Source organism: Ursus arctos, unplaced genomic scaffold (genome assembly GCF_023065955.2).
Source record: "Ursus arctos isolate Adak ecotype North America unplaced genomic scaffold, UrsArc2.0 scaffold_13, whole genome shotgun sequence".
In the NCBI taxonomy this organism is placed as follows: Eukaryota; Metazoa; Chordata; class Mammalia; order Carnivora; family Ursidae; genus Ursus; species Ursus arctos.
This window is the reverse complement of record NW_026622797.1, coordinates 13,647,147-13,674,139: the sequence shown is the minus strand read 5'-3', so window position 1 is coordinate 13,674,139 and position 26,993 is coordinate 13,647,147. Positions and strand designations below refer to the sequence as shown.

Sequence of the window (26,993 nt, the reverse complement as noted above, 5' to 3'; positions counted from 1 at the left end):
ATACACTAACTTCAAAGTCTGTATTCTACCAATGCCCAGGTTAGAGATTAGGACTCTTTATAAGGGCCCTTATCTTTTACATTTGGTAAAATATTAAAGGTATTGTCAAACAGACAATTCATCTAATAGTCCAAAGTATCTTATAAAGATAACTTATGGCTAGCAGGTCACCATCATATATAGTAACAACAAGAATATAAAGTCTACATGTAAAAAGATTGATGCATGCAGTGTATCTTAGTATATTACATATTTTCTGGTCATGTGCACCAATTTATTGTGCCTCAAACATAGCAACAAGTATGATATTACAACATATATGTGAATACATCATAGAAGCATGATAAACTCAATTCTACTCAAGAAAAAATTAAATAATTTAGGAACAATAGAACTTCACAATAGAAGTGATGATTCTTGTAGGTTTTTCTTCACTCTTTCAGAAAAAAAATAGGACTTTTTGTAAACATCTTCATAGCTATCTTTTTTTCAACATATTACTGAAACCTATTATTCAAATAGGAAATATCTAATTGACATGGATAAAGTATGTCTTAACGCACTAACACTTTCAGACAAAAACAGGCATTTGTTAAAAGAAATGATTATTATAAATATTTTCTATCTTGTATTCTAACTACATTTTCATAAATAATGTATTTAAAAGTGCTGAATATGGTAGGATAGTCAGCAACGCCAGTGTAAACAGAACATTTTGTTTTCTACTCTGCAAACTTTTTTTAAATCCCATTTTGTCAAACACTGCAACAGTTAAAATATTTGCATAGGGAATAGGTAATAGCCCTTTTAACCATATCTCCTGAATTCTATATAAATTAGAAAATCAAATTCACTTAAAAAAACAATTCTTGAAATGTCTTAAGTTTTATGGAAAAAGAAACTTATGATGCCAACCTTTCAAGTAAAATAAATTTTAAAAAGAAAACCCCAAACTTGTTTATTTTAAAAATGTTTAATAAATTAAAAAATGAGAGGTAGTTAAAAAATGACAAAACCTATAATTTTAATATCATCCTTAATATAAGGCCAGTATTCTCAGTGGATATAAATATTTTTAAAACTTTCACTTTAGGTGACTCAATACTATATTTATTTTAAGTTAAAAAAATAGCCTCCAGGGGATAGTAATATTCAAATGTAACACCTTGATATAAATATGACACTGACTTTTCTGTGTGTGTGCATGATAGGACACTGTTTTCTTGAATGTCAAAAGTACATGTCAATATCAGGCAAGTATTCTGTCTTAAAGATTTAGTGGTGCTTATAAAAAATAATACGGCAGCTAGAAGATTTGAGCACTGTACTGCCTTTCAATTACGGATGAGTATTAATAGTTTGGTTTTAACATTTTTAAAATAAGTCATTCTGAAGATACTATGAAAACAGTTAAGGTCTGAAGTAGAGAATTATCTTCTTCATAACCCTTACAAAACTTCTCTTGGTTAAAAACTTAGCTTTTCATTGGATTTTGCTTTCAAGGAAAATATGCCACAGGACAGATGCTATTCATCAAAATGTTTTATGATGCTACATTTAGGCATTCCTTTATTAAATCCTTTTTTTTTATATTCCAAAACTAAGTTATCGAGCTTAGTATTTTTTTTTTCTTGCTAAAGTACATACTTTACACAACCGTTTCAGAACTGGAGAGCCAGTCTTTAATAAATTAATTACAGTATTGGACATCTGATATATACATAGATTTTCTTCTATTACAATTAAAAACAATTATCACTCTTTAATTTGTCATTGAGATAGAATAACTTCAAATTGTTTTGTGCTTTTTTTTCTCTTTTCTTCTTCTTATTATTTGTTGTTTATTTTTTTACATAGCAAACTATTCTGTAAAGAAAATGCCACAGTTTTGGCAGTGAACAACCAGAGGAATCCCCCAATAGGATGTCCCAACAAACAGAGATAAATAGCTCTTTTTCCATGTACAGAAATATTGGCTTCAAAATGAATGTACTGAACACAGCATATAGCATGTTGAATACCTCTGTTACAACTTAAAAGTTGGCTTTTTCTGTCTCAGAGTATATTTAAAAACGCAAACCACAGCCAATTTTTTTTGGCAATTATTTCTATAAGACCATATTGCACAAAAGTCCTTAAATACAGATATAAGTTATGCCATTGGATTAAATATTACAACAGCTACGTGGCAAATGAAGCAGTTTTACTTTGCACATGCAGTCTCTGGGGATACACTAGGAGACTGTTCATAGGACTACAAATACAGTTTGCTTGCAAGTAGAATGAGTGTCGGATAGAACAAACTTAATTTGGCAATTCATTGTTTGTATGTGGTATTTTCTCCAAACGTAACCAGGGTAACCTTGATAAAAATGGAGACAAAGACCATATGGTTGTATTTTCACAGTAGCCTGAGGAATGCTAAACTGTAGTTCTCCAGGAACTCAGTTTCTGGTGTTATTTAACTACTTTTATTTCCCCCCCCAGCCCTCCAAAATGATTTTTTTTTAATGAAAATTAAGATTCAGAAGTAGAGCTGGCAGTACTTTCAACAAAGGACTTATAAATTTGAGAGTTCAAAAACCTTGGAAAAGAATCTCTGTGCATTAAGGTATATATCTGAAGTTGGGCATCTTCATACATGTGAGGGTTAGGATCCAACAGATTTCTATTGATCACCTCTCTAACTCGAGAATCGAGACTGACCTAAAAAGAAATAAGAGCAGATACATTAAATAAAAATTTTTTTCAAAAGATCTCAATTAAGTAAATATAGGTTTGTGACATTTCAGAGAAACTTCAAAGGGTTAAATCCAACTACCTAAAAATCTTGAGGTTACTTTTTTTTTTTTTTTTGAGGTTACCTTTTCCAAGGCTACATCACCTTGCATAGTTTTCTTCCTCAAGAGTTGAACTAAAACAAACAAAAAATAACTTGTCTTTTAAACCAGAAATTTAGTTCACAGATATCCTGGCTTACTTGGATTTATCTTTTCTAGGCACTCAGGGGTTTTTGACCATTTCTATTCAAAGTTGAGGCACTGGAGAATTCTGTAGCCAGAAGACAAATTTATCTCCTCCTATTAGATAACCGCTGGGGTGACTCTCTCGATGGTACAAGGAAAAATCTGGCAGAGAGTAGTTCTCTGGCAAAAATTAGCATGATATCGAGTGCTGATTCCTGATAGTTTTATATCTCAACAAATCCTGTAGTGTCAAAGTAAGAAACCAGGAACGTGGAAGGGTGTCATAGAGCAAAACCACAGCAGGCATTTTCCATGTCTTGGGGGTACCTGGCAAGGCACAGAGAACTTTATGGTCCTTATACAGAGATACATCTAAAGATCTCTGTGCTACAGATTAAGTAGAACAATTGCTTGAAGTGGAGTCTTTGAAAGTAGAAATGTAAGTCGGAATTTAGAATACCCGTACAAGTAATCAGTACAGTGTTATTTAAAAAGCATAAAAAATTAAATTCTGCAAATGATAGTTTTTTTGTTTTGTTTTGTTTTCCCTCACTAAATGCTGATCCTGTTGGAGCTGGTAGGGCTGCTGGAAAGGGAATGGGGGAAAAATAAATAGCAGTAAGGGCAGGCTTAGGGAACAGAAGTAAGCTTTGCTCTGAAGTGACATGTTAGGAAAACCTGAGAGGCAGCCGTCGCAAACTTGTCCTGCTTGGTTTCCTCAGTCCTCACTGTTGAGCAGGGACTCGAGCACTGTGATCCATATTACCTGTCTCACGATGTACTCACATCGATAGAAACCTTTCATATTTATAGCTAAACGTTTTGTCATAAGCATTTTGCAAAAGCCTTCTTGGTTCTGGCTTCTTTTCCCACCTACTGTTTGGATTGAGCCTGGGGTCTGAGATAGTCCTGAGGACTGAAGGGGGTCATATTCTGTCTGGGTGTTCCCAGATTCCTGAGCTCTATATGGCCCATACAGAGGAATTGGGTTGATTGCTACACCCCAGAGACGGGTGCTATGAGAGGGCAATGGTGATCCAGACTAAATTTCCGTGGCTTAGCTAGACCAACGTTATGGAAAAAATTAAATGTTTCTTGGCTGAACTATGTATTGTCTTAAAGGAATTCCTTAAAAAAAAAAGTGCTGGAAATGGGTCATTTAGGTTTAATTCTCTGTGTTATCTGAGCCATCTGAGGTCATCATCAAGTACAAAGTAATAAAACATACAGAATTTTTTTCTTAGCTTTTTATTTAAAAATATTATCTTTCCACTCAATTGGAATATGTTGACACTGGAGTTCAAACTGATCTCACACTGAAACGTGGTGTTATCACCACTCAAGTGTTTCTGTAAATGTTTTTGCTCTTACTTTCAAACTTGAGAACTTTTTGTTTCAATGGGGGAGGTAAATGTTAGATTAGTGATAAAGAAAGATCATTTATTTCTAAATAACAGCATAATCAAAAACAGTATAATTGCTTGTGGCTGGAACCCTATTAGGTATCTTAAGACAGAAATAAAATACCTTTAATTATTAAATGTCTTGAGTTCTCCCTGTAAAATTTTTTTGTAAATTAAAAACCGTACTGAAAGATCACAGAGAAAGTCATCCAACATTTAGTAACCTGTAACAAAAACTCATTTGCTATTTCTATTTAAAAAATAAAATATTTACCTTAAGATCTGCTTGTTTGGAAAGGTTGTCAGTCAAAAGAAGTGGAGAGAGGTCAAATAACAAGGATAAACCCCATGGGTATAACAATCTATAGTTTCATCTGGTGGCATCTCTGTGCTTCAGACTGTGGAATATCTATAATACAAGTTAGTGGGGGTGGATCCCAGCATGGGCCTGAGCCATAGTCACCATAGGATTCAGGCACAACTGGATGGCTCATAGCCCCATCTAATCTGGGGTCCAAAGACTGAGGAGTTTCCCATAAAGGACTCATTCTAAGGGAAGAGAAGGTTGAGAAACGCAAGACAAGAGCTGCCCTTGGGCAATGGGAATTCTGGTAGTACTCAGTCCTCTGAGACTCACATCTGGGGAGGGGAGGGGACAGCACAATGCAGCAGTCACCGCATTAACAGAAGAAGAAGTACTCTTGCGGGACTGCCCCGGACAGCTCCTACGGATTTGGCAGCATTCACCTAGCCGCTGCAGCAGTGCTGGGCACAGTGGCCATGTTGACAGGTGGCAAGTGAAGTTTCAAAGGCTTACGTGACTTTGTGATAGGCCTCACGGAACTTGGAAACTTCACTCGCACAGGGAGCAGGAGACAGGGGAAGAAGAAAAGCAAGTGGCTTGCAAACATACAAATATCTACCTGCAACTCCACAAACAAGTTGGGAGAAAAACGTCATGAGTGCTGAAGGTCCAACAAGAGTGTGGAGATAAAGTGGAGGGAAGGAAGACACAAGTCTTGCTAGTGTGGCATGGAAAAACCTGGCTCAAACTGAGTCACAGACCTGCTTAACCTTGCTGCATTTCCTACCCAGTGGAGGAGAACTCTGAGATAGGTGAATACTGCCAGAAGGTTGTATGCTAAGTGTTGACCCTGCCTTTCAATTCTAGCCATCAAGATGCAATGGAAATTTTGACTTCATGGACTTTTGGGGCAGAATTATGCTGAAAATGATGAATTTTCACTGAAAGTCTTTTTCCCTTGTGGAGACCCTCCTTAAATTAATTAGGTTAATTCCTTAAACAGTTTTTTAGATATCATGATTAAGTTTTTTCCTCCATTTTCCCCCATTTTATTTTTAATTTTACCAAAGATGCTTTACTTAGGATTCTTTTTGAAGTAAAATTCTGATTTTTTTTTCTTTTTCCTTTATAAGTTCATATTAAATTTTACCAGTGATAGCTTCTGCCACTGGAGATACTCTTTTTAATTTTAACTAAATGTGGTTTTCTCATGTTAAATTTTATAAAGAATATTGGATTCTCCCATTAGTTTTAGTAAATTTATACCATGTGTACTTTTAGTCATATTATTTTGTGTTGGTTACTTCTACTGAAAATAATTATAAATTGCAAATATAACTACTGGAATTTATTTCTTGGAACAAAGATCACTGGATAAAGTGCAGTAACCATATTCTTGGTAGGGCCCAAACGATGGGAAAGTTTATCTTGCTTGTCTGAGGGAGAGTTCAGGCATAGTGGTTATGATTACTGTTTCTTATTTTGTCTTAGGTTCTAAGGTAGGGTTTATAGAAATTTATAGAAGTCATGAAGACAATACTACGCAATGAGATTACAAGTCAGCATATGACAGTTGAAAGGCACCACATTTGGAATCAGAAGACCTTGGGCTTGTGTTCTGTCTTTACCAGATATAGTTCCGATGTCCTCCAATAGCTGGTTTACCTCTTTGAGAATTCATTTATTTCCTTTGCTGTAAAATGGTGCCCTCTGTCCTAGTGGCTAAAGGATTCTTGTGAGACCTATATTGTGATAATATATTGTGATAAATTAATAATATATGTGAGACCATTTTGTCAATAACAAAGTTTAAGCCCAATGTAAAGTGATATTAATAATAATAATAACAGACCTTTGGTATCATGACACCTTTTTGATCAAGCACAGTGTCTTCAGACTTTCTATCAACTTGAATTTTACCTTCTCAGAGTGACCCTACCTGACTACCCCTCTTCTAAATGATACCATTGACCTCCACCTCCATCATAATGTTTATCACAATTTTTAGTTATTTGCTTTTGAGATGATTTGTCTGTCTTCCTGAAATGTAAGCTCCGTAAAAGATAGGCCAATGTTTCTCTTGTTCACCAACATACTCCCAACATTTAACCCAGTATCTGGCTCATAGGAAACAGTCAAGTATTTTTTGAATAATAATATGCATGCACAAAGAAATGAATCTAGGAAAATACAGTCAAATGAGTCCTGTTTAGAAAAACCAATTTAAATGATCAAAAGTGCGAAATTCACATAAGTTTGTTTAAAGAGTCACATACTTGCAAACACAGAATCCACGTGTCTATCACATATGAATTATTTTTAGATAATTTTGGAATTTGAACAGGTTTACTGCTTTTTTTCTCCCAGATAACAACTGGAAATTCAGGATGAAATCAGAAGAAGCAAACAACCATGTGAGAAATCACCATGTGAGAGAGCTGGAAAGCTAGAGAGTTAGTGAGTTTTTGAGTTTCTTCTCTGCCATTGCTCTGCATGATGAGGAAGCTGAGGTCAAAGAGCACTGAAGTGAGTTGCTCAGTGTCATAAGGATGGTAAGCAGTAGTAGGGCTGGATTACAGCCCAGGTTAAGGACAATGCCATCACTAAAGAGATTTGTAGAAAACTGAACAGTCTTCTTCGTTGCAGGTATGTCTTACGTTTGTGGCAAGACGTATAATTACTTATTCATTCGATAGCTCGATGCTGCTTATAGTAGGTAATAGACATTTTTTTTTTTTGAGATTTTATTTTTTAAGTAATCTTTACCCCCAATGTGGGCCTTGAACTTACAAGAGTTCAAGAGTTGCATGAGACAGCCTGGGAACCCCAAATAGACTTTTTATTAATGTTCTTAGTTTTGCTGGGTTTGTCTTTTCAATATTTAATAAATATAAACTGCCATCAGCAGCTGATATCTGCAGTAAGATTACTATTAATCTTAAATTCCTCTTTACTACCCCCCATTTATTTTCTCTGAGAACATCACATAAAAAATTTACTTCTGAAAAATGCTCTTCTTTATTTGTTTTTAGTTGCTTTTTTTAACTTAAAATTTGTCCTTTCCCTCTTGAAATGTACTCTATACCAAGAAATGGAAGTTATATTGTCTCCTGATTGCAAACATCTGTTTTATAAAATAATACTCAAATTATTAAAAATGCATAAAACACACTCTTCAAATAATGAAACGTGATTTTAAGCACACTGGCTTCAGGAAGAAAATAAGTTATCTAGATATAAATAATTTCAAGAAGGTAGACTTTCTCTACATTTAACCAAGAGGAACATGAGAACTCAATCAAATTAAGATAAAATGAGAGTCTAGTGGAAAAAAATGAGGTCTAGTTAAGAATGGAATCCTGACAATTTTTAGTTATTTAGTCTTTATTTTATAAATGATTCAAATATTCATGTTCTTTAAAAATATTCAGAATAAGTAGAAACAGTTATAGAATTTCAGAGGTAGAAAGGCCAGATGCAAAATGGATCCCAAATGGGAAATGTATCCCAAGTCCAATTTGTAGTGGCTGCTTTGAATATTGTGTTGAGATAAATTCTCTGGTTGAATCTGGGTATAGCAGTAAGAACCATGATGGATTAGCTACCTCACTTGGTGAAGAGAATGGAGTAGTAGCACAAGAGCCTCAGAGCTGTCATTCTGGATTTGGTTTGCTATTCTCTGTGTCCCTTCTTATCTTTATTTTTGTAAACCAAACAAACAACTGAATAACAAATCAGAGAATGAACTAATTTATCCCCAGCCACACAATCAGGCCGAAGCAAATCCAGATCCTGAGTCCCATGAACCCGAATGATTAGTTCAGTGCTCTTACTACTGCATAGTCAGGGCTCTCTTGATGTGACATGTGTTCTCTCCAGTGTTGGAAAACAAAATTTGAAGGGTGACAACTCAGTATCATCAGACAGTTATTAATGTATTGTGGCTGATTACAAATTAACAAGTTTTTGCACAGAAAGGTCAGTGAGATGTAATAGTTTAGAAAGTGTTCTGGGGTGGCCAGGAAGTACATGCCATATTCTAAGTGTATCAGTGAGTCAGGTCATGGTTCAAGAGTAAATATATCTATACCTTAGCTTAAAATATAACTTGTAAACAATTTTCTTTTATAATTGCAAATGCCTACTTTTGGTTTATTTGTTTTTGCTACTAAACAATGATCAAATGATGAAATGTAATTACTTTGTGGACAGGAGAACAATCCTTTGACTAAACAAAGGCACTTCATACAGTCCAATCATTTAGATTATATGTCAAGAGTTATTTACAAGTCAGCACACAAATAGCAAAATGGTAAAAATTTGAATTTTGCTTCCATCTCTCTCTCTCTGTGGTATTTTGAGGATATTAAAAAGTGGGTAATGGTCCAAATGCAGATACACAAAGGAGAAAAGATATATGTCTGTTACACTAAATATTAGTCCATTTAATTTAGGAAAGGTAGTGCTCTTGATCAGGAAATAATATTTTAATGACTTTTTGGTGAAACTCATATCCAAAATAAAGAAATTAGGCTAAAGCAAAACTCCATTAGTTTTGCAAAAACAATGAAAATCCAATAGTTTATATTTCAGTGATCAATAACTAAGATAGCTTGAAACTATGGGCCAAAGAAGTAATTTTATGAAAATTGTTTATTTTACAAAGCTCCATTAATCAGGGACATCTGAAAACCAGGAGTGTGACAATGGGAAAGTGTTTCCCCTAAAAACTAAAAACCAGTAAATGGAGACTGTAAAATAAAGGAATTCTATGTACTTCATATGGAGAATATTTTTTCTACCAACATTATTTTAAAATAGCACACCCATCATAGATAGTACAAACAAGACTAGATAATTGAGACAACTGCCATTTTCACATGATACATATTATATATTTTGGGGAGAGAAATGGGCTAGATAATCTTCCCAAACACCAATTATGGGCAAGAGAAGCACATCATTTGGGCACATTTGGATCCTTTGATATCTTTGCCATGTAATGCAAAATTAAAATAAAAATGAGAATGAAATGTATATGCTGATAAAATCCAAGTAGAACTGGCTAGGTGCTGAGGTTCCAGACTGACTACAAACCTGAAGAATGTATTTCTGATGTCAGCACCACAAAGTGGCATCAGTAATAAACGCACTGAGGCTACAGAAAAAATTCTCCCCACCTCGTTTCTCTGAATACTTTTTCTATATTAATGAGGGAAATAAAAAGTAAAACAATTTTTTGTGTATCCAATTCCAGGTTTCTCATTTTGCAGAGACAAAATACTATTGGAATCCTCTAGAATACCAATGGCAATTATAACCTAACAAATTTTTTAAACTTGTTAAGGTACACCTCATTAGAAGTGAAATAGTGTATACGTTGGGGCCACATCCCGGATTGGATGAAGCACCAACGAGCAGAGCCTGTTTCTAGGGAACTTTATAAATGTCTGCACACACAGGAGAGGAGTGTGGAGCAGAAGGTACCAGGTCAGGACATTTAAACGCACAGAGACAGAAAAGATGAAAAGAGGGTGATGCGGAGAACAGAAGGCATTCAGGAACCTCTAAATTCAAATGCCTTAAAGCACCTCTGCGACTCTGTCACTCAGCATTTCAAGGCCTGGCTACGCTACCAATTCCTCCCTCATCGGGTGCTTTTAACTCTGGCAGCTGGAGCATTACTCAGGATCAAATTAATTTTTAAAAAGTTAATGGAAACGTGTTAACTTGTTTGCTTGCAATGTTCCTTATTTATTAGGTATGTTTCGGCAATGGCAAAAATAGCTTGCACTCTGAGTAACAGGATAACTGGAATAAGTAAAAGATTTGCTATGACCCATCTCGCCCCTAAGAATATTAATGGGTCATAAAGGCCCATTCTTCAATCCTGTAAAAATTCTATCATAAGCATCAACAAACATGGTAGCTTTTTTTTTTTAAGGTCCTATTACAGAGTTTTTCAAACTAGTTTGTACATGGAAAGCTTGTTTTAAGTCCAGATTCCTGGGTTCTATTTCCAAAAATTCAGATTCAGAAGTCCTGGATAGGCCTCAAGAATTTGCCCTCCAAACAAATGCTCCAGGAGATTCTCAGACAGGAGATCTGGGGACCACACTTTGAGAAACACTGCCCCACAGTAAATTCTTCTTTTCCTTTTTAGCGTAAGTCACCGTATTAAGCAAATTGTATTTAACAGGCTTTGTAAATGTTAGTTCTGAAAAGCAAGTAGCCTCCCACACGATTCAGCGAGAGATAAATGATCAAAGCATAGTGGGGAAATCTAACCTTCAAACTCATGTTCAGGTGCATTCTCAGAGTGAAATCTAAATTATCTGCCCAGGGAAGCCTTCTAGCCTGTCCACAGCCCATGCATTACCCTATGTGGACAGAGGTCCCATTGGGTTCATCCTTGGTCTTAGGAAGCCCACATTAACATTTTCCAGATTTTTACCTCTTTTGGTGATAGTATAGAAATGTAATCTTCGTAGATCATTCTGGCCTTTTCTTCAATTACTTTTTTGTTCTGCTCTTTCTTTAAGTCTTCACAGGCAAGCCAGAAAAGTAGGTTCTCTTCACTGTATTCTGTTCGGAGAAACTCTCTGAAAAGGTTTCTTCCTGCTGGGGCCTTCATCATCTTGTCAAAATTTTGAGACCAGGACAAGACTTCATCTGAAGTGGGGTTTTGGCTGCAAAGACAGAATTGGGCCATTATCAAAGGCAACTTTGACCTAAGAATACTCAGTCGAAGTAGGGGAGAAAAGATAGAAATTGCTAGTCACTTGCTGCCATCTAGTGGTCATTGCCAATTAGTGTGACCTGATCTGGCAAAGCATCTATCTGCCAGGACTAGGCTAGTCACTCACTTCTGGGTATTAAGAAGAATTCGTTTAGGCACAAGTGTGTGTTACGGAGCAAAGCATTCAAATAGCAAGGGGCTATGCAAACTATGCGCATGGCCATCATAAATTTGTAATGAAGCCTGGAAATGTTCAAACATTAACAATATATTGCAAATTGACAAAGACACCCTATGCATTAAAGGGCAAATGGAGTTTTTTGTTTGCGTCTGTGCAGATTTTAACTTAATTTATTTATATTTTTTTGATGTAGATTTTAACTTTAAAGCCATAAGGTTCAGTTTCTCTTTTCCTCTCTGACAGCTACTTTTTCATTTGTCAGTGGATCTAAAATAAGAAAACACTGTTTGCACTTGTCACAACATATTTTCCTGAACTCTAGTATTATTCTATTAAAGATAATGAAGTATTAACCATGAATGGATTTATTAGAGCTAAAAAGCTCAGGATGACACTGAGGACTTTATAGTGATGACACGGAGGACTTCCTAGATATTTATATTCAAGTTTTCAGTGACTACGTTCATGCAAAAACCACCAGTTATTACTCCCTTTGGTTATACTTCAAAGAAATGGAAAAGAGAAGCTTGGAGATGCTTATGGTTAAATCGATCCAGATCTTGCTTTCCTATCCACTGGTTTATTTAAGAATTTTCCAACCTCCTCAAAAAGTTAAAAATAGAACTACCCTATGATCCAGCAGTTGCACTACTAGGTATTTACCCAAAGAAGACAAAAATACTGAGTTGAGGGGACACACACACCCCAATGTTTATAGCAGCATTATCTACAATAGCCAAATTACGGAAAAAACCCGTGTCCATCGCTTGATGAATGGATAAGGAAGATGTGGTGTGTATATATAATGGAATATTACTCAGCAACGACATGGATGGAACTATAGAGTATTATGCTAAGTGAGGTAAGTCAGTCAGAGAAAGAAACACCATATGATTTTACTTATATAGGGAATTTAAGACAAAACAAACGAGCAAAGGGGAAAAAAGAGATAAAGAGAGGCAAACCAAGAAACAGACTCTTAACTATAGAGAACAAACTGACGGCTACCAGAAGGGAGGTGGGTGGGGGGTGGGGGAAAATGGGGACTGAGCAGAGCATTTGCGTGATGAGCACGGGCTGTTATGGAAGTGTTGAATCACTATATTGTACACCCAAAACTAATATTGTATGTTAACTGGAATTTAAATAAAAACTTTAAAAAAAAGGAAAGAAAAGAAAAAGGATTTCCCAATGCAAAATACATTTGGTTAAAGAAGTACTTGTATTTTTAAAAAAATTTTTTTGGACCAAGTATTTTAAATAGATTTGTTACTATTCCAAAGTCTGAACTTTCTCATTCATTAAAAAACTTTTAAAGGTGGAAAAATTACTATGAGGCACCAACATTAAAATCTTTTCATAGGAAGCAGAAAAAGAAAAGCACCTGTAATTATACAACTAATCTACTTGCATTTTAATTTCATTCTGTAGATACTGCAATGAGAACTTGATTCTCATTTTGGAGAAAATACCTGGTTAGAGTCTGTTCTGATGGAAATGGGACCAGGGACCAGCTGGGTGCCCTTTCTGACCAACTTAGGTAATTACATATCTTTTTGTGTGTGTTTTAGACTCTTTCCTAATAAAGAGAACAGCTTAGAAAAAAATATTCACAGAAAAGAGAAGAATTAGGGCAATCAGGGGCTAATTCATCTTAACAGTCATTACTTTTTGAAAGAGAAAGATAAACTCAGGCAGTGTTTTAGCTGATAGCTTAACACAGCTAACAGAAAACTTGATGAAAAGCGGCTGCCATCACAAAGTAAGATCTCCCATAGTGAGAACGCATTCATTTCACAAAACCATTCTGCGGAGGACCAGGACACGAGAGCTAAAGCTCCAGCACGGAGTAGATGTAAACGGTGTGCAAACACGAGACACGAGTACAAGGTGAAGCACACTTACCATTCCTCTAGGACTTGGATACTCTCCATTTTTGTGGTATGTGTGGGTCTTCCTGCGTTTTCCCCTCTTTCTTCATTTCTAACAGTGAGGCTGCAAGGTAGTAAAACACTTTATTTTGTCTACGGAAAACCAATTATTTAAAGAAAAGAAAAAAAGTTGCAGGAAACTACTTCACGGAAGAATTTTATTCTTAACTATGTGAGAATATCTAAAGAACACAAAGAGTGACACCATTTAAAATGATGGGGAAGCCTATGTCAACTAAAGAAATGGAAATAATTACTTAATGAAATAATGAAGTAAATAATCTCACAAATGGATAGTGTTATACATTCTGATTTCATCCTTACATAATTTGCATTACTTAAAATCTCCCAAGATACTTCGCATGATTATGTGCTAATAATATTTGATATGCATCATTATGTTACTCTTTGGAGTAATGTCACTTTGACTTTTGGTTAGTTCTATTCATAGTTTGTTTTCCATTTATTTTCTCCCATTGATAGCTAAAAAGATAAAATGTTTCAGAATCTGAAACAAAATCTGCTAATTTCACATCATCATTCTCTGCATCCTAGGTGTTCTGTCCCTGATACCAGCACTCCTCCATCCACTCAAGCTCGAACTACTGGATTTATATTTGACTTTGTCTTTGCCCTTTCCTCCTGTTTAGTCGGTCTTCAATGTCTTGGGAGAGACGGGCCACTGTGCTCCCAGGTAGGAGCACTGGGTCAGAGGAATCTCTTATTCTCTAGGATGGAAAATTGAAAATTCTGCAGGATTGCAAGAGCTAGGATAATCGCACGGGCTTTAGTAACCCAGACCAAGAACTGTCTGATCCAGGGAAACTGCCGCTGGGCAGCACTACAGGATGGAGCACTCAAGTTCTAGGCGGAAACGAGACATAATGAGGGAGGTTATGGGTGATACTAAGAAGCAGAGCGGTTGGGATGACTCAATGGCCTTGAAAAGTCAAGCTACTGAATTAACAAACTGATCCCTCTGTCTAGAAGCCAAGAAGCTTCATGGGAGCCTGTCAGAGAGCAAAAGTCCAGATAACATGTCCTCCATTTCTTGGAGATTCATTTATTCAACAAGGGGAAATGGAAACTATTATTTCCTAGTGCCTATTCTGTCAGGCACTGTCCTTTTCTCTTTATTTTCATTATCCCCATTTTATAGATGAGCGAAGTGAGCCACAGAGCTGTCGAGTAGGTTGGCCCAACGTTGGACACTAAATACGGTGCACGGTTGGAATGTGAATCCAATTCTGTCACAGAAATCTGTAATCTTTACTGAGCATCTATTAAAAACCATGCTGTCTGATAGGCACTGAGGCAATATACACTACTTGTGTGAATGCAGAAAAGGGGCACTAAATATGGTTGTGGCGGAAGGAAGGGGGTTAGTAGGACAAGGATTCCAACAAGCCATTGTTCTTAATCGGAGAAGCTTGGTAATGGAAGTGGAGACATTGGCTCATTAATTCATTCTTATTTTTCCTCCAAAGATTGATTTATTTGAGAGAAGGAATGGGTGGGGGGAGGAGCAGAGGAAGAGAATCCTCAAGCAGACTCCACGCTCAGTGCAGAGCCTGACACAGGGCTCAGTCTCACAACCCGTGAGATCATGACCTGAGCCAAAACCAAGAGTCAACTCTTAAGCAACCGAGCTACCCAGGCACCTGAACATTAATTCATTCTTTGGTTCTCATGGGCAAGGGTAAGGATAGAGAGAACGTTGGAAACGGAAGAATCTAAGGAAGAGGGGCCAATCTGCAACTGAAAGAGATTAGATAGGAAAATCTACTTGGGAAAGTGGACTACCTGGAGAAAAGTGAACTCCATGGGAATTGCAAAGGTGGTGTGGCTCAAGGGATTCTGGGAAGCAGAAACTAGAGCTGATTGTTAAACACCCAGTAAACTGACTAGTGCTGTGCAGAGAGGCAGCAGTTCCAGGGTTAGAGCCTCCAAGCCTTCAGTGTGGGGTAGCCGCGGGGAAAACAGTGAGGTGGGATTCAGAGGCAGCGGCACAGTTGTTTATGTCTCCGCATGTGGATACGTGAATATGTCTGCAGCCTGAGGTAGTCTAGAACCCTCAGTCCTGGATGCAGCAACACACTTAGGCCAGGGATGTGTTTGACAGGAGATCCATCCACTTCTCAAACTGTCTTTGAGTAGGAATGCTTCCCTGGAATTTGGTATCTTTCCAGGAATTATGGGAAAGTGGGTGGGAGGAGGTAGGAATACATATTGACAATATCCTGTGAAATTTCCTGGGAGAAATTCATGATGCCAAATATATAAAATATGCCAATTTTTTGTAAATTCTGGAAAGATCATATTTTGTAAATTCTGGAAAGATCATATTTCAATAGGATATGAATACTCGTTCTGCCACGCTTTACTGAGCTCGTATGTGTATGTGTGCCGCACACAGTAAGGTACCATTAAAAGGCCAGACAATGAGCTTGCTTTCACTGACTGAATAATAAACTCCTTGAGAACTTATTTCTGTTACATTTCCACAGTGTCCCACAGAGTGTGCCATACTTCACCTTATGCAATATCTTAGAAAAAAAAAATTTGTTCTCCATTGTGTCTTTGCTTTAGAGTAACAAATCTGGAATCCACATGCATGATTCACAAGTTTCTGAACATGAATTCTGGCTCTTATGTCTGTTTCTGTGATATTTACAAACATCCCAAATGCTACCATATTAGAGTGATCATCATGAAATATTGGGTTGTGTTTATATCTTTCATTTCTACAGATGGTAAAATATGGACACACATTTGTACTAAAACTGTTTATAATAGATACTCAATAACTGCTTAACTGTTCAGTGTTTACTCCATTTCTTGATCTACAATTGGATTCAATATTGCCCTGCAGAAAGAAATTGACTTTCAGCAATTGTCAAGTGTCCTTTTAATTAACGTTCCTTTACTACCATTCTTACAAAATTGTTCTCAAAGTTCCAATTACCAAGAACTGCTAATAATGCAACTTTAAGATGAAGAGAAATGGATAAAATGATAAAGGAGTTGGTACTAAACTGCTGCCATCTACGTCTTAGGAATGACTAATGTCTGTCCCCAGTTTCACCTGGTCTTGCTCTAAGTAATACAGTGTTGTTGTTGTTGTTGTTGTTGTTGTTGTTTTTTAAGGTAATAAATGACAGGAAATATTTGCTCTAAATTAACATATACATAGTTCGTGTGCTTGAGAAAAGCTCTAAATCAAGCTGAACAGTCACAAGGGGTCATGTGGAGACATGTTTTTTTCACTTTTACAATGTTCGTAACATTCTTAACTAACATTTCTGCTTTTTAAGCAACGAAAGCCATAAGGAGAACAGAATGCATGTACAATGCTCACTGTGGGAGTCTTGATCAAAGCTTAAGAATTTTATAGAGGACAGTGCCAATAATCTAGGCTAAGTATACTAAAATAAGCATTTAAAATCCCATTAGAAATTTTCTAGAATGGTGACTTTGAGAAGGGAGAAATACATGTGGTATATTTCAGAAAATAAGGAAATAGGCCTTGTGTGCGGGTGAATTTTTTGTTTGCTTACAGGGGAGCTGGGCGAGTGGGGTAGGGAAAACATTACCTGCTGCCCATTACAGAGCTTACCTACTGATTCATCATCATGGATGTGTGTGGGGGCTACTTGGAAGACAGTCTACTTTTGTAGGAAAAATAAAAGTTCTTAGGGAGAGCCCTTGAAATGGTTGCAAATAAGATGAAAACTTTGCAGTAGCCATGGTAACTCCAGGATGGAGGCTGATCACAAAACCACATACACCGACACAAAATCTCAGCTGAAGAATCAATACGACGCTTGAATTTAATTCACTATGACATCAAGGCTCAAGAAAGATCCACTGACATTGGCAAAGACAGATACTATTCAATATTTTAAAATTCTCACAGTGTATCAGTTTTTCTTTTTTTTATTTAACAGCTTCTACCTCAAATTTTCCAGTGCAAAAATGGAATCAACATCCTTCAGGCTCTGAAAAAGAACTGGTAGGTTATTCTTTAAATGTTTCATTATTTTCCCCAGTAAAAATACCATGGTAAAATAATACTAAGTTTTACTTAGGAGTCAACAACAATTTATAAATATGTATGAGACACCTGGTTCATGCAATGTTGCCTGGGTTGGAACTTCAAGATGAATAGGGCAGAGCCTCCGAAACTGAAAAGCTCTGACAGGTCAATAAGCATCACACAGCATTGCAACGAGAGCTAAAATAGTGGTATGCATATAGTGTTTCTTAGGTAGTTACAGTGTCTACACCTTTGCACGAGAGAATTGAGAGAGGCTTTGCAGGGAAGGTAATGATTAAACTGAGCTGTTAAACAATGAGAGCAGGTGTTTCAGATGAGACTGGGACAAAGGGAATTCCAAGCAGAGGGGGGAAAGTCACATGTTGGGAGTTGTAAAAAGGCATGATATAAATGTAGGTCAAAATGGGCAGAGCAGATGTTTCAGGGTGGGAGTGATAAATTAGAATAGGCAGTGAGGTGTGCTTATGTAACGGGCCAAGACGACAATGGGGTGCTCTCCAAATGCAGAATATAGCTCCTTTACGATGACTTTTGCTTTCATTGCTTTCTCTTCCTCCACTCATACTGGGAATAATGTGAAGACCCACTACACAAGGTTGTAAAGCAAAGACTAAAAACTTGAGACAAAAAGGCTAATTATCACACATGCTTAATTAAAGGTAAGGGCAAATTAGTCTCATGTTGAAATGACAATTCCAAGTTTACCAGAGACCTTTTAATTTCAACTTGAGGAAATAAAGCCTTACACTCTGCCATTATTGTAAAACCCTTCCTCAAACATTCCCTTACTACTTCTTCCTCACGACAGTCCTGTAAGGTAAGCAGGGGATTTGTTATTCATCATTCCCATTTTATTTCAGAGGAAACAGTCCCCAAGGTTGATCTACTCCATTCCCACAACCAAACCATATCAGGGCTGGCCTTGAACTCACATCTTCTGACTTCCGGTCTCATGTTCATCTTCACTACTCAATGCCACTTCTCTTTATATAAAAGAATCAATTGTGGTACTTCTACCTTTTTAGTTATTTACAAAGATTGATTGCTCCTCAGTATTTGGAAGAGGGAAACCTCTTAGGACAAACCCGTTGACTGCACGCCAAAGCCTTCTCTCTCGGCATTGTCCCATCGCTCTCGGGCTGTGGGAGTTACTGCTCAGAGGGCTGAATATACGGCAGATACTGGCAAGAAGCAATTTCTCAAGTCCCTGGATTTGAGATGAGCAGGAAGGAGTTGTTACAGAGGTTTTGACAGCAAAGCCTAAATGAGGAAAAGAGGAGATGCCACTCATGCCCGCAGATCAGGTGTTGCCACTGCCGAGAGCCTCCTGGGAAGTAGAACCTTCTCCCATCAGCAGAGTAACTTTGAGAAGGGAGTGCAGAAAGGAGATGGCACCGAGGCACTGCTTAGTAAAGACGACACACGGAAAATGGGAATGGTGGATAGAAATTTGTGTCTGCAAATGTTATACAACGGTTGTCTAAAAAAAAAAAATTGCCCCTAAAAATAGTCCCCCTGCTTTTGATAATCATGTGTAATAACTGTACGACACATGAGAAATAGAATCAGGTGTCATAAAATAAGTATTTTATTTGGCTTAAGTTTTTATTTCATAAATGTAAACCTCTCTGAAGTAAAATAATCCGCTGTTAAAAGTCTGTCCACTAGATGGCTGTGTTGTCTTTATAAATATCATTTTTAATCAACTGAATAAAAGAAAACTGGAAAAGTTTCTAGGAGTAATTACCCTTATTTGGAAAAATATCTGTTCTTATGTGTGTGGAGGTTTGATAATTATATTTTTCTAAGGAATTGGAGAAGAGTCATTCAGTTTTTCTGTGAGTGAAATAATCAGACTTGAAGGATATACATTTAATCTCGGGAGGTGCACACAACGGCACACATTTTTCCTTTTCAGTATTTAGAAAATGTTCTGGATAGTCCCCAGACCTAAGTCATTTGACTTAGGAATACTTTAGTCTTAAAAAAAAAAAAAGGCAGGCATAATCCTATTAACACTATAGTTATCCTTTCCAATAATAAGTTGTTTGAAACTCTCATATCTCTTGCCGGGGCAATACGGAACTTAAGTCATACGTTCTTAAAACAAATTAATTTGACAAGGTTTCTATCTAGCCACAGACAAGAAATTTTTTTTTAATTGAAAATTCTTTAGAAGAGCCATTGCGAGAATAGATTGTCCAAACGATTTTCATTCCAGTTGGGTTACACGTAAACAATCATTTCTTCTTTTGATGCATGGAAACTGAAAACAAATCTCTTTATCTCCTCCTCCTCTTCTCTCTCTTTGCTACCAATTTCTCTCGATACACGGTTCTGTTTGGAAAGATGGGTTTCAAAGATTCCCTTTTTCCATGGGTATAACATTTTTATTTCATACTCCAAGCCATGTATTTTCATCAGCACATTTAATTTGATTTAGAAGGCTAACTGCCGACAAGTTATTACATAGTTAAAATCTGGATCCTTTATGTAAAGCTTATTTTTAGTCAAATAACCAAAGTTTTTTTATCAGGCATAAACAAGGTTTCTTCCCCCCTCCCCCCTAAACTTAAGAGAAGTACAGGATTAAATATTTAGATGTACTCTATATAATACACGCCAATCATCAGACTCTTCTATTTCAGTTCTCAGGTTGACTGAAATCCTATTTTAAGCTCTTCTTTCAACCCACTGTAATTTTTCCTGTAAGCCATACTTAAGTTAGTTGATGCTTTTGTGGGAAAGCAAATATCTTGGATGTGAAAAGGCCAAATGGACTTCTATTTAGTTAGTAGACACTGTTATTAAAATGGCAAGTAGTCATCTAAGTCTTTAAACGCAGTGAAGTTGGAGCTCAAGCTTCTGGTTTTGGTTAACTTGTGTGCCTATCATCCAAAGCACAACGAGAGTCAGGACTCTAGCAGCCCATACAGAAAGAGATCTGATATCTGATAGCTGGTAGGGTCACTTACCCATCCCACCATGCGTCATCCCTCGCCTGCCATGTTCTAGTTCGCGTGTGTGTGAATACGTATGGGATGAGGCGGGAAGCACCCCTGAGAACAATTCGAATTGAAAGCAATAATCCTGATCTGTAGAGAAACTGAGCCCCAGAACAGAATGAACATACAGCCTTCTGGGAATCCTATGGCGGTGTGGTGCGTACAACAATGAGTTGTACTTGTGCTGGTGAATGTGACAGTTGGGGAGAAAGGGCCAGGCATAGAGAATGCAGGAATGGGTTCTGTAACATTGACTGACAACATGGGAATAGAACGTGCTAAGCATACAGAGGTCAAATCCTACAAAATCTGGTAATTTCCTTTTAGCCTGAGACTTGTGGGGGGTTGGGGGGCAGAAGTAACAGCTATCAACAAAGGATTACTCAGGACCCCCAGTACGTACTGAAACCTAAACTCACTGACTTATGTATGCTATTAACTACATCTTACAGATGAAGAAACTGAGGCTCAGAAAGATTGAGTCACTTGCCGAATGATTCACAGTTGTAGGTCATGGAACAAGGACACATTCGGGCCTAATTCCAGTGTTGCTGTTTGCTCCCTACCCCATGCTGCCTCTTGCAAGTAGGCTATTTACATGAGGAAGATGTGTTAGAATTTGTATATCGTCTTTAAATATAGCAAGATGACATCTGTTTAAAATAAAAATCATGGAATTATTATTCTGCTATTACTTATGGAATTAGCTGATTAAAAGGGTCCTGTACTTTTAAAGAATCTATGTTGCTTTATAGAAAAAGTAGCAATGGCAGAAATTTGCTCCCTCCTTCAGAACCCATGCTCCCGGGTATACACTGATACATAGTATACTGACATCCGAGACAAAGACACACATTTATAGCACTGGAAATTACAGTATTTCTACAACCCAATTAAGCAGACTTATCATACAATAAACTTCATATTCAGAAGTGGATTTTATTGTGGTACCTGACAAGGAACAAGTCATGCCTGAGTGATGTCCTAAAATAGCAGGCATATTTTAATAGGTCTATTGCACCTGGACCTTGAAAAGGTGAGCCAGGCCTAAGAGAAATAATAAAGTTTTAATGAGAAGAAAAAAAAAAAAGAGTTAATACTTATTTCAATCAGATGTAACAACTACTACATTCTGTAGTTACGGTCGGGGCAGCAAAAATGTCACAACTGTATGCTTGGTATGATTACTGATTCGGGGAGCTGGAGGGGAAATTCTTAAATATTTTCCAGAGAGTTAATGAATCTGGCCTGAATTTGAAAGGGCTGAATTTCTTCATGTTTTAGAAATTGAGTAATTTTGCTTTGATTAAATCAGGAAGGGAACTCCAGTGTTCCTCAGATTGAACCTTCACTTGAGATCAGAGTACCCCAGAGCCTTTGAGGAGAGGTGTGCTCATTTTCTCCGTGGGCAGCTTTTCTCTCCAAATTCTTCCTCCTTATGCTTTTTTTTTTTTTTTTTTTTTTTTAAAGATTTGCTTATTTACCTGGGGGGGGGGTGTACAAAGGGAGAGGGAGAGACAGAATCCCAAGCAGACTCTGCACTGAGCATGGAGCCCGATGCAGGGCTCGATCTCATGACCCTGAGATCATGACCTGAGCTGAAACCAAGAGTTGGATGATGCTTAACAGACTGTGCCACCCAGGCGCCCCTTCCTTGTGCACTTTAAAGAGAAGCTTGATTCTCACAGACCTCACCGAGAAGCTTCCAGCTGGCCAGGTGACAAGATGTTCTACAATTTTTGTCACGGTGGACCTCCCTGGTGTACTGGGTACTGGCAACATCGGTCATTCCCTTCTTCGTGAAGCTCCTCTCCTGGCTTCCTGAGGTGTCTGTCCTTCGCTCCCAGCTTCATCCCACAGCTAACTCTTGGGGGCCTTAAACAAAGCAAGTCCAGCTCACCACCTGTCCTGCCCTAAACAACCTCCTACTGCCGTGTCCTCTCGTTTGATGGGGCTGCCATCAACCTGGCCATGGGAGCAAGCACCGTGGAGTGGAGGTATCCTCCCCTCCTCTTTCTCATCTACTGCAAATTCTTGACCACATCCAGTGTCTCTTGAGTAGGTAATCTCTCCGTTCCTTCTATCATCGCTTTATTTAGGGCCCCCAACATCTCCCACTGAGGCTACTACAAAATCTCCTAATATTCTCCTTGTTTTTTGTCTTGTCCTCCCACATACTTTCCACTGCCTCCAGAAGGATATACTTAAAACATACAATGGGCTTTGTCTCCTCCTCATTTAATAATCTTCAATCACGTCTTTTACCCCAAACAGCATGAAGTCCTAACTCCTTAATATGGTTCTACAGGCATTTTATTGCTCGTCACTGCCCATCTCTTCAGCCTTCGATTTTGTCCTTCTTGACTTTGTACCCCAGTGATACTAAAGAGATTTTAGTGCTCTCTCCCAGAACCCTTGCCCCTCGCTACGGCTAATTACTGCTAGGATTACTAATATACTACTACTATTCCTGCTAACACACACGCACACGCGCGCACACACACACACACACACACACACGTGCACACAGGGGAGAACAAAGGAAGACACTACTTAAGAAGAAATCTGGTGCCTAAGAAGCATCACCTGCCACATAATTATACCAAGGTCTGAGACTATGCGTGTTATTTTTTAAAATAATTTTTGTGACACAAATTTTTTATTTTATAAAGTGGACTCAAACAGAAAATCTAAATTCAGTCATCCATTTAACACCTTAGTATTAATTAAACACCTACTATGTGTCAAATAATATGTTACAAGCCAACTTATTTTTGGCTATTTTAAAGTATGAAACTTTAGTATATGTTTACAGAAATGTTCAGTGCCAGTTGAGCAATATGAACTTTTATGAATTCAACTATAAAATCCACATAATAAATTTTAAAGGTATTAACTCCCAAAACAAAAACATATGTTAAACAGAAGGAGAATCACTAGTATGCAAAGCAGTAGAGTGAGCTGGGGAGTCAAACTGGCCCTCCATGTGCTCAGCTTTGTTCAGGGCAGAGGGAGGCATGGCCACGGGTATGACCAGCACCAGGCCAATGCCAAGGTCATCTTAGATGTCTGCCACACCCTGGCCCATCTAGACCCAGATGGCCCTCACTATATCACCACATAGAGGGAGTCAGCAGAGATTCCAGAGATGCTCTCTGAGTCTGACCCTGAAATGACTTGAAGTCAACTGGGGTCTGTGGGCCAGCATGCCCCGCTCACGTGCCCATGCAGGGCCCTGTCCCAGAGGCACTCCCAACCTCTATACCTACAGTATCTTTCCTCCGATCAGCCTTGGGCTTCTTTTCAAGAGTGAGGCTCCTCTCTCTCCCACTCTGAGAATACTCCCTGTTTCTTTGGAACTCCCTTTCCATGTCAAACTCACTTCCTGTGTTCTCGGCCCTCTGTAGCCCACATTCCCTCTCTGGCCCTACCTGGCACCCAGCTCTCTGATGGCGTCTCTCAGGCAGCTCCTCCCACACTCCCCACAGGGCAAGGTGGGGGCGGCATTCCTTTTCCACATTCTGTGAGGCTTATGCCACCTGACTTTCCCCTTCTCTGCCTGTTTGTATCCTCTTACAGCTCTGGGATTCCTTACCAGGCTCCTCACGCCACAGACGCACCTCAGGGGAATCATGCCACAGGTTTCCCCAGCACCCAGCAGGACACTTCCTTGGTTCCTCACCAAATCTGCTGGCTGTGAGATGCCTTTCCTTCTAAGCTGCCCCCTTGCCTCCTTTTGACTTGAATTAATTTCAACTTTCTTTCTCCAGCCCTTCTCTGGCTCATTCTTCCTATTCTTCTAAATGAGACTGGGCATAACATTTTCATCTATTATTTTGTTTTATGCATATCCATCTTTCCACTGATGATCTAAACACCACCATGGGAGACTCAAACAATTTTATGGTAAACACAGAGTCAAAAAGACTAGCAGTGGTATGCCTTTGATGCAGAAGGATCAAGGCATTCTAATTCTGGCAGCTTCCAATAGATAGTCCTCTGGTCATAAATAACACAGACTTGGCAGAGACAGCTTGAATACCAAGCTTTCTAGAGGGTGACGTCTCTGGATTCAACTGCTTATTGAGAATTTATTCTCTGTCGATGCAGAGGAGAATCTGGTGAAAGCCAATGAAGTACAACTGTACCAGGCAATAGGAGGCATTCAATAAGCTGTAAATGAGAGAATTAACAAATGTGTGGCATTATAGAAGGTCCATGATCCTCGTGTCCACTTTTTGATTTTGTGGATATGGCCTGGGAAACTAGGGTTCATTTTAGCAGATGGCTTTTGATTGTCTGAGTTTTAGGTCTATGTAAGTCATAGAACCTATTGAGGAAATTCACCCATGCCATGGTGAGATGAGTTTCAAAACCCCAGAAGTGCTTGCAAGTGATACTTATGATGATCTGGTTACAAGTACTTCGGAAGTCGTAGGCACGTAACTTACGCTCCCTTGTGAGATGAATCAAGTCTCTGAGCCTGACAGGTAAAGTGTTTATGACTGGTGCCTCAGATGAAATGATTTACCTTGTATAGTGTTAGCGGATTTATTTCCAGGGGTTGGTTTCTTCACCATGGAGAAGACGCGGATTTTGTTTTCCCTTTTGAAAAATAACCTTTGGTGTTTAAAGCATGCGTTGTAGTATTTTCACTGGCAGACAGCTAAAGCGTGACAGCATCAGAGGATAAAATAGGACATGATTTTTGCACTGTTTTGAATTACAGAAACTGGGGTACTTGTTAAGAATGGAGAGAGGGGGCAGCCGAACGCATATTTATGACATGCTTAACCTTTACTTAGTCGGGATCTGTCCCATGGTCTGGGAAGTCACATGTCCAAAAGGGAGAGAATTTCAGCTCTCACAGGGCTAGCTAATTTCAGTCTGTGAGACAATTTCTCCCGAGGAGAATGAAGAACAGCCAACGCAGTGGGCCAATCTTGTAGGCAATGCCCAGTAGTGCATGAGACTGTGGCTTCATTTTGAAAACTAAGAAGCTTTGGAAATGGTTCATCTCAAAACTGGAAATGAAAAGTTTGGAAGTGTCATCTTCAAGTGGACAAAACAATGGCCTGGATATTAAGAGACTTTCATTTTGGCCTCACTGCTGTCACTAACGAGCTTCGTGAAAGTAGGCAAGCCTTCAGTTTCCTTATCTGGAACATTAGACACAGCATTTTCCAGACAGTAGTGTCTTTAACAAGGCCATTTTATCTTCCAGCCAACAGCTTGGGCAGCCTGGGTGGTGCAGTCAGTTAAGTGTCCGACTCTTGGTTTTGGCTCACGTAGTGATCTCAGGGTCCTGAGATTGATTCCCGCATCAGGCCCCAGGCAGAGTCTGCTTAAGATTCTCTCTCCCTCTTCCTCTGCCCCTCCCCCACCCCTCTCTCCCTCTCTCTCAAATAAATGAATTTTTTTTTAAAGCTTAAACCTAAGTCTAATACATAAAATAGCTAAAGACAGAGCCATTCCCTTGGAAACTGCAAGTGGACTCCCCTCGAGCCATCCCCTCACTCCCACCAGGTGGCATGAGCAGTCAATGGGAACATTCTGGAGAGATGAGAGCTGAAGTGTCTTGAGTTCTAAGTTTTTATGGTTGAACATGGCAATCTGTCTTGCTTGACAGGACACAGCCAGGAGCAACAAGAAATTAAAAAGGGATGGATTAGCACCTAAAGACTTCTTTGAAAAAGAAAAACAATCTGGGTTATTTTAACATAAGCTCTGACGTTAGAAGAAGGTTTGTAGGACGATTTGGAAATTAGCCTTTAGGCTTGACATAAATTTTGAAAGCTCTACCTTTGCATCTCCTGGAGGCACCTTGCTTTCGGGAGCCCACGGCGGTTTCTACTTTGCAATCCCCATCACATGTGTCATCTCAAGTGCACGTGTGTGAATGTCCTCACTGTCCCCTACTGTCCTGGAGATGGCAGTTTGGTAGGGGCCCACATCATTCAAAGATTTCATTCTCATCAAGAAAAGGGAAGAGAGTTAACTACCTCTGTTTGAATCTTGATGTCAGAGTAACATTAAGTTTTCACAGTGGCAACCCTGAACCTTTAGACAAGTGGTCTTGACAAAACTCTGTCTTCCTGGTCAGGAACAGCTTTAGTCCCACGCATAGAAGGACTAGCAAATTTATACATGGTTCATTTTATGGCCCAAACTCAGACCTGTTACACAGCACCCATGCTCTGAACCACAGTCCCTTGTCTTCTCCTCTTGAAATGGAAGGCTGTGGGGAGAGAAGGGAAAGAGACTGATTTGGGGACAGAAGTGGGTCCTTGAAAGGGACAGAGAACAGATGGGCTTAACAAGTCGTTAGGGATTCAGGCCCAACTTTTTAGACGTTGGAAGGAAACTGTGGAAATATTCAGCAGTTTTGTACTTAATCTCTGTATCAT

The 26,993-nt window shown here is 38.4% G+C and overlaps 1 protein-coding gene across 2 annotated transcripts in view; it reads right to left on the bottom strand.

The window, feature by feature from the left end:
* Positions 1–2,505: 2,505 nt before the first annotated feature.
* The window catches only part of RGS17 (regulator of G protein signaling 17), an 85,923-nt gene continuing 61,435 nt past the window's right edge, over positions 2,506–26,993 (bottom strand). For both annotated transcript variants that reach the window (XM_057310939.1, XM_026505101.4), the window contains 3 exons: positions 13,499–13,588; positions 11,128–11,362; positions 2,506–2,706 (listed from right to left, as the gene is read on the bottom strand). In XM_057310939.1, coding sequence (XP_057166922.1) covers positions 2,518–2,706; positions 11,128–11,362; positions 13,499–13,588 — 514 coding nt within the window. In that variant the 3' untranslated portion in view covers positions 2,506–2,517. The remainder of the gene's footprint in view (positions 2,707–11,127; positions 11,363–13,498; positions 13,589–26,993) is intronic.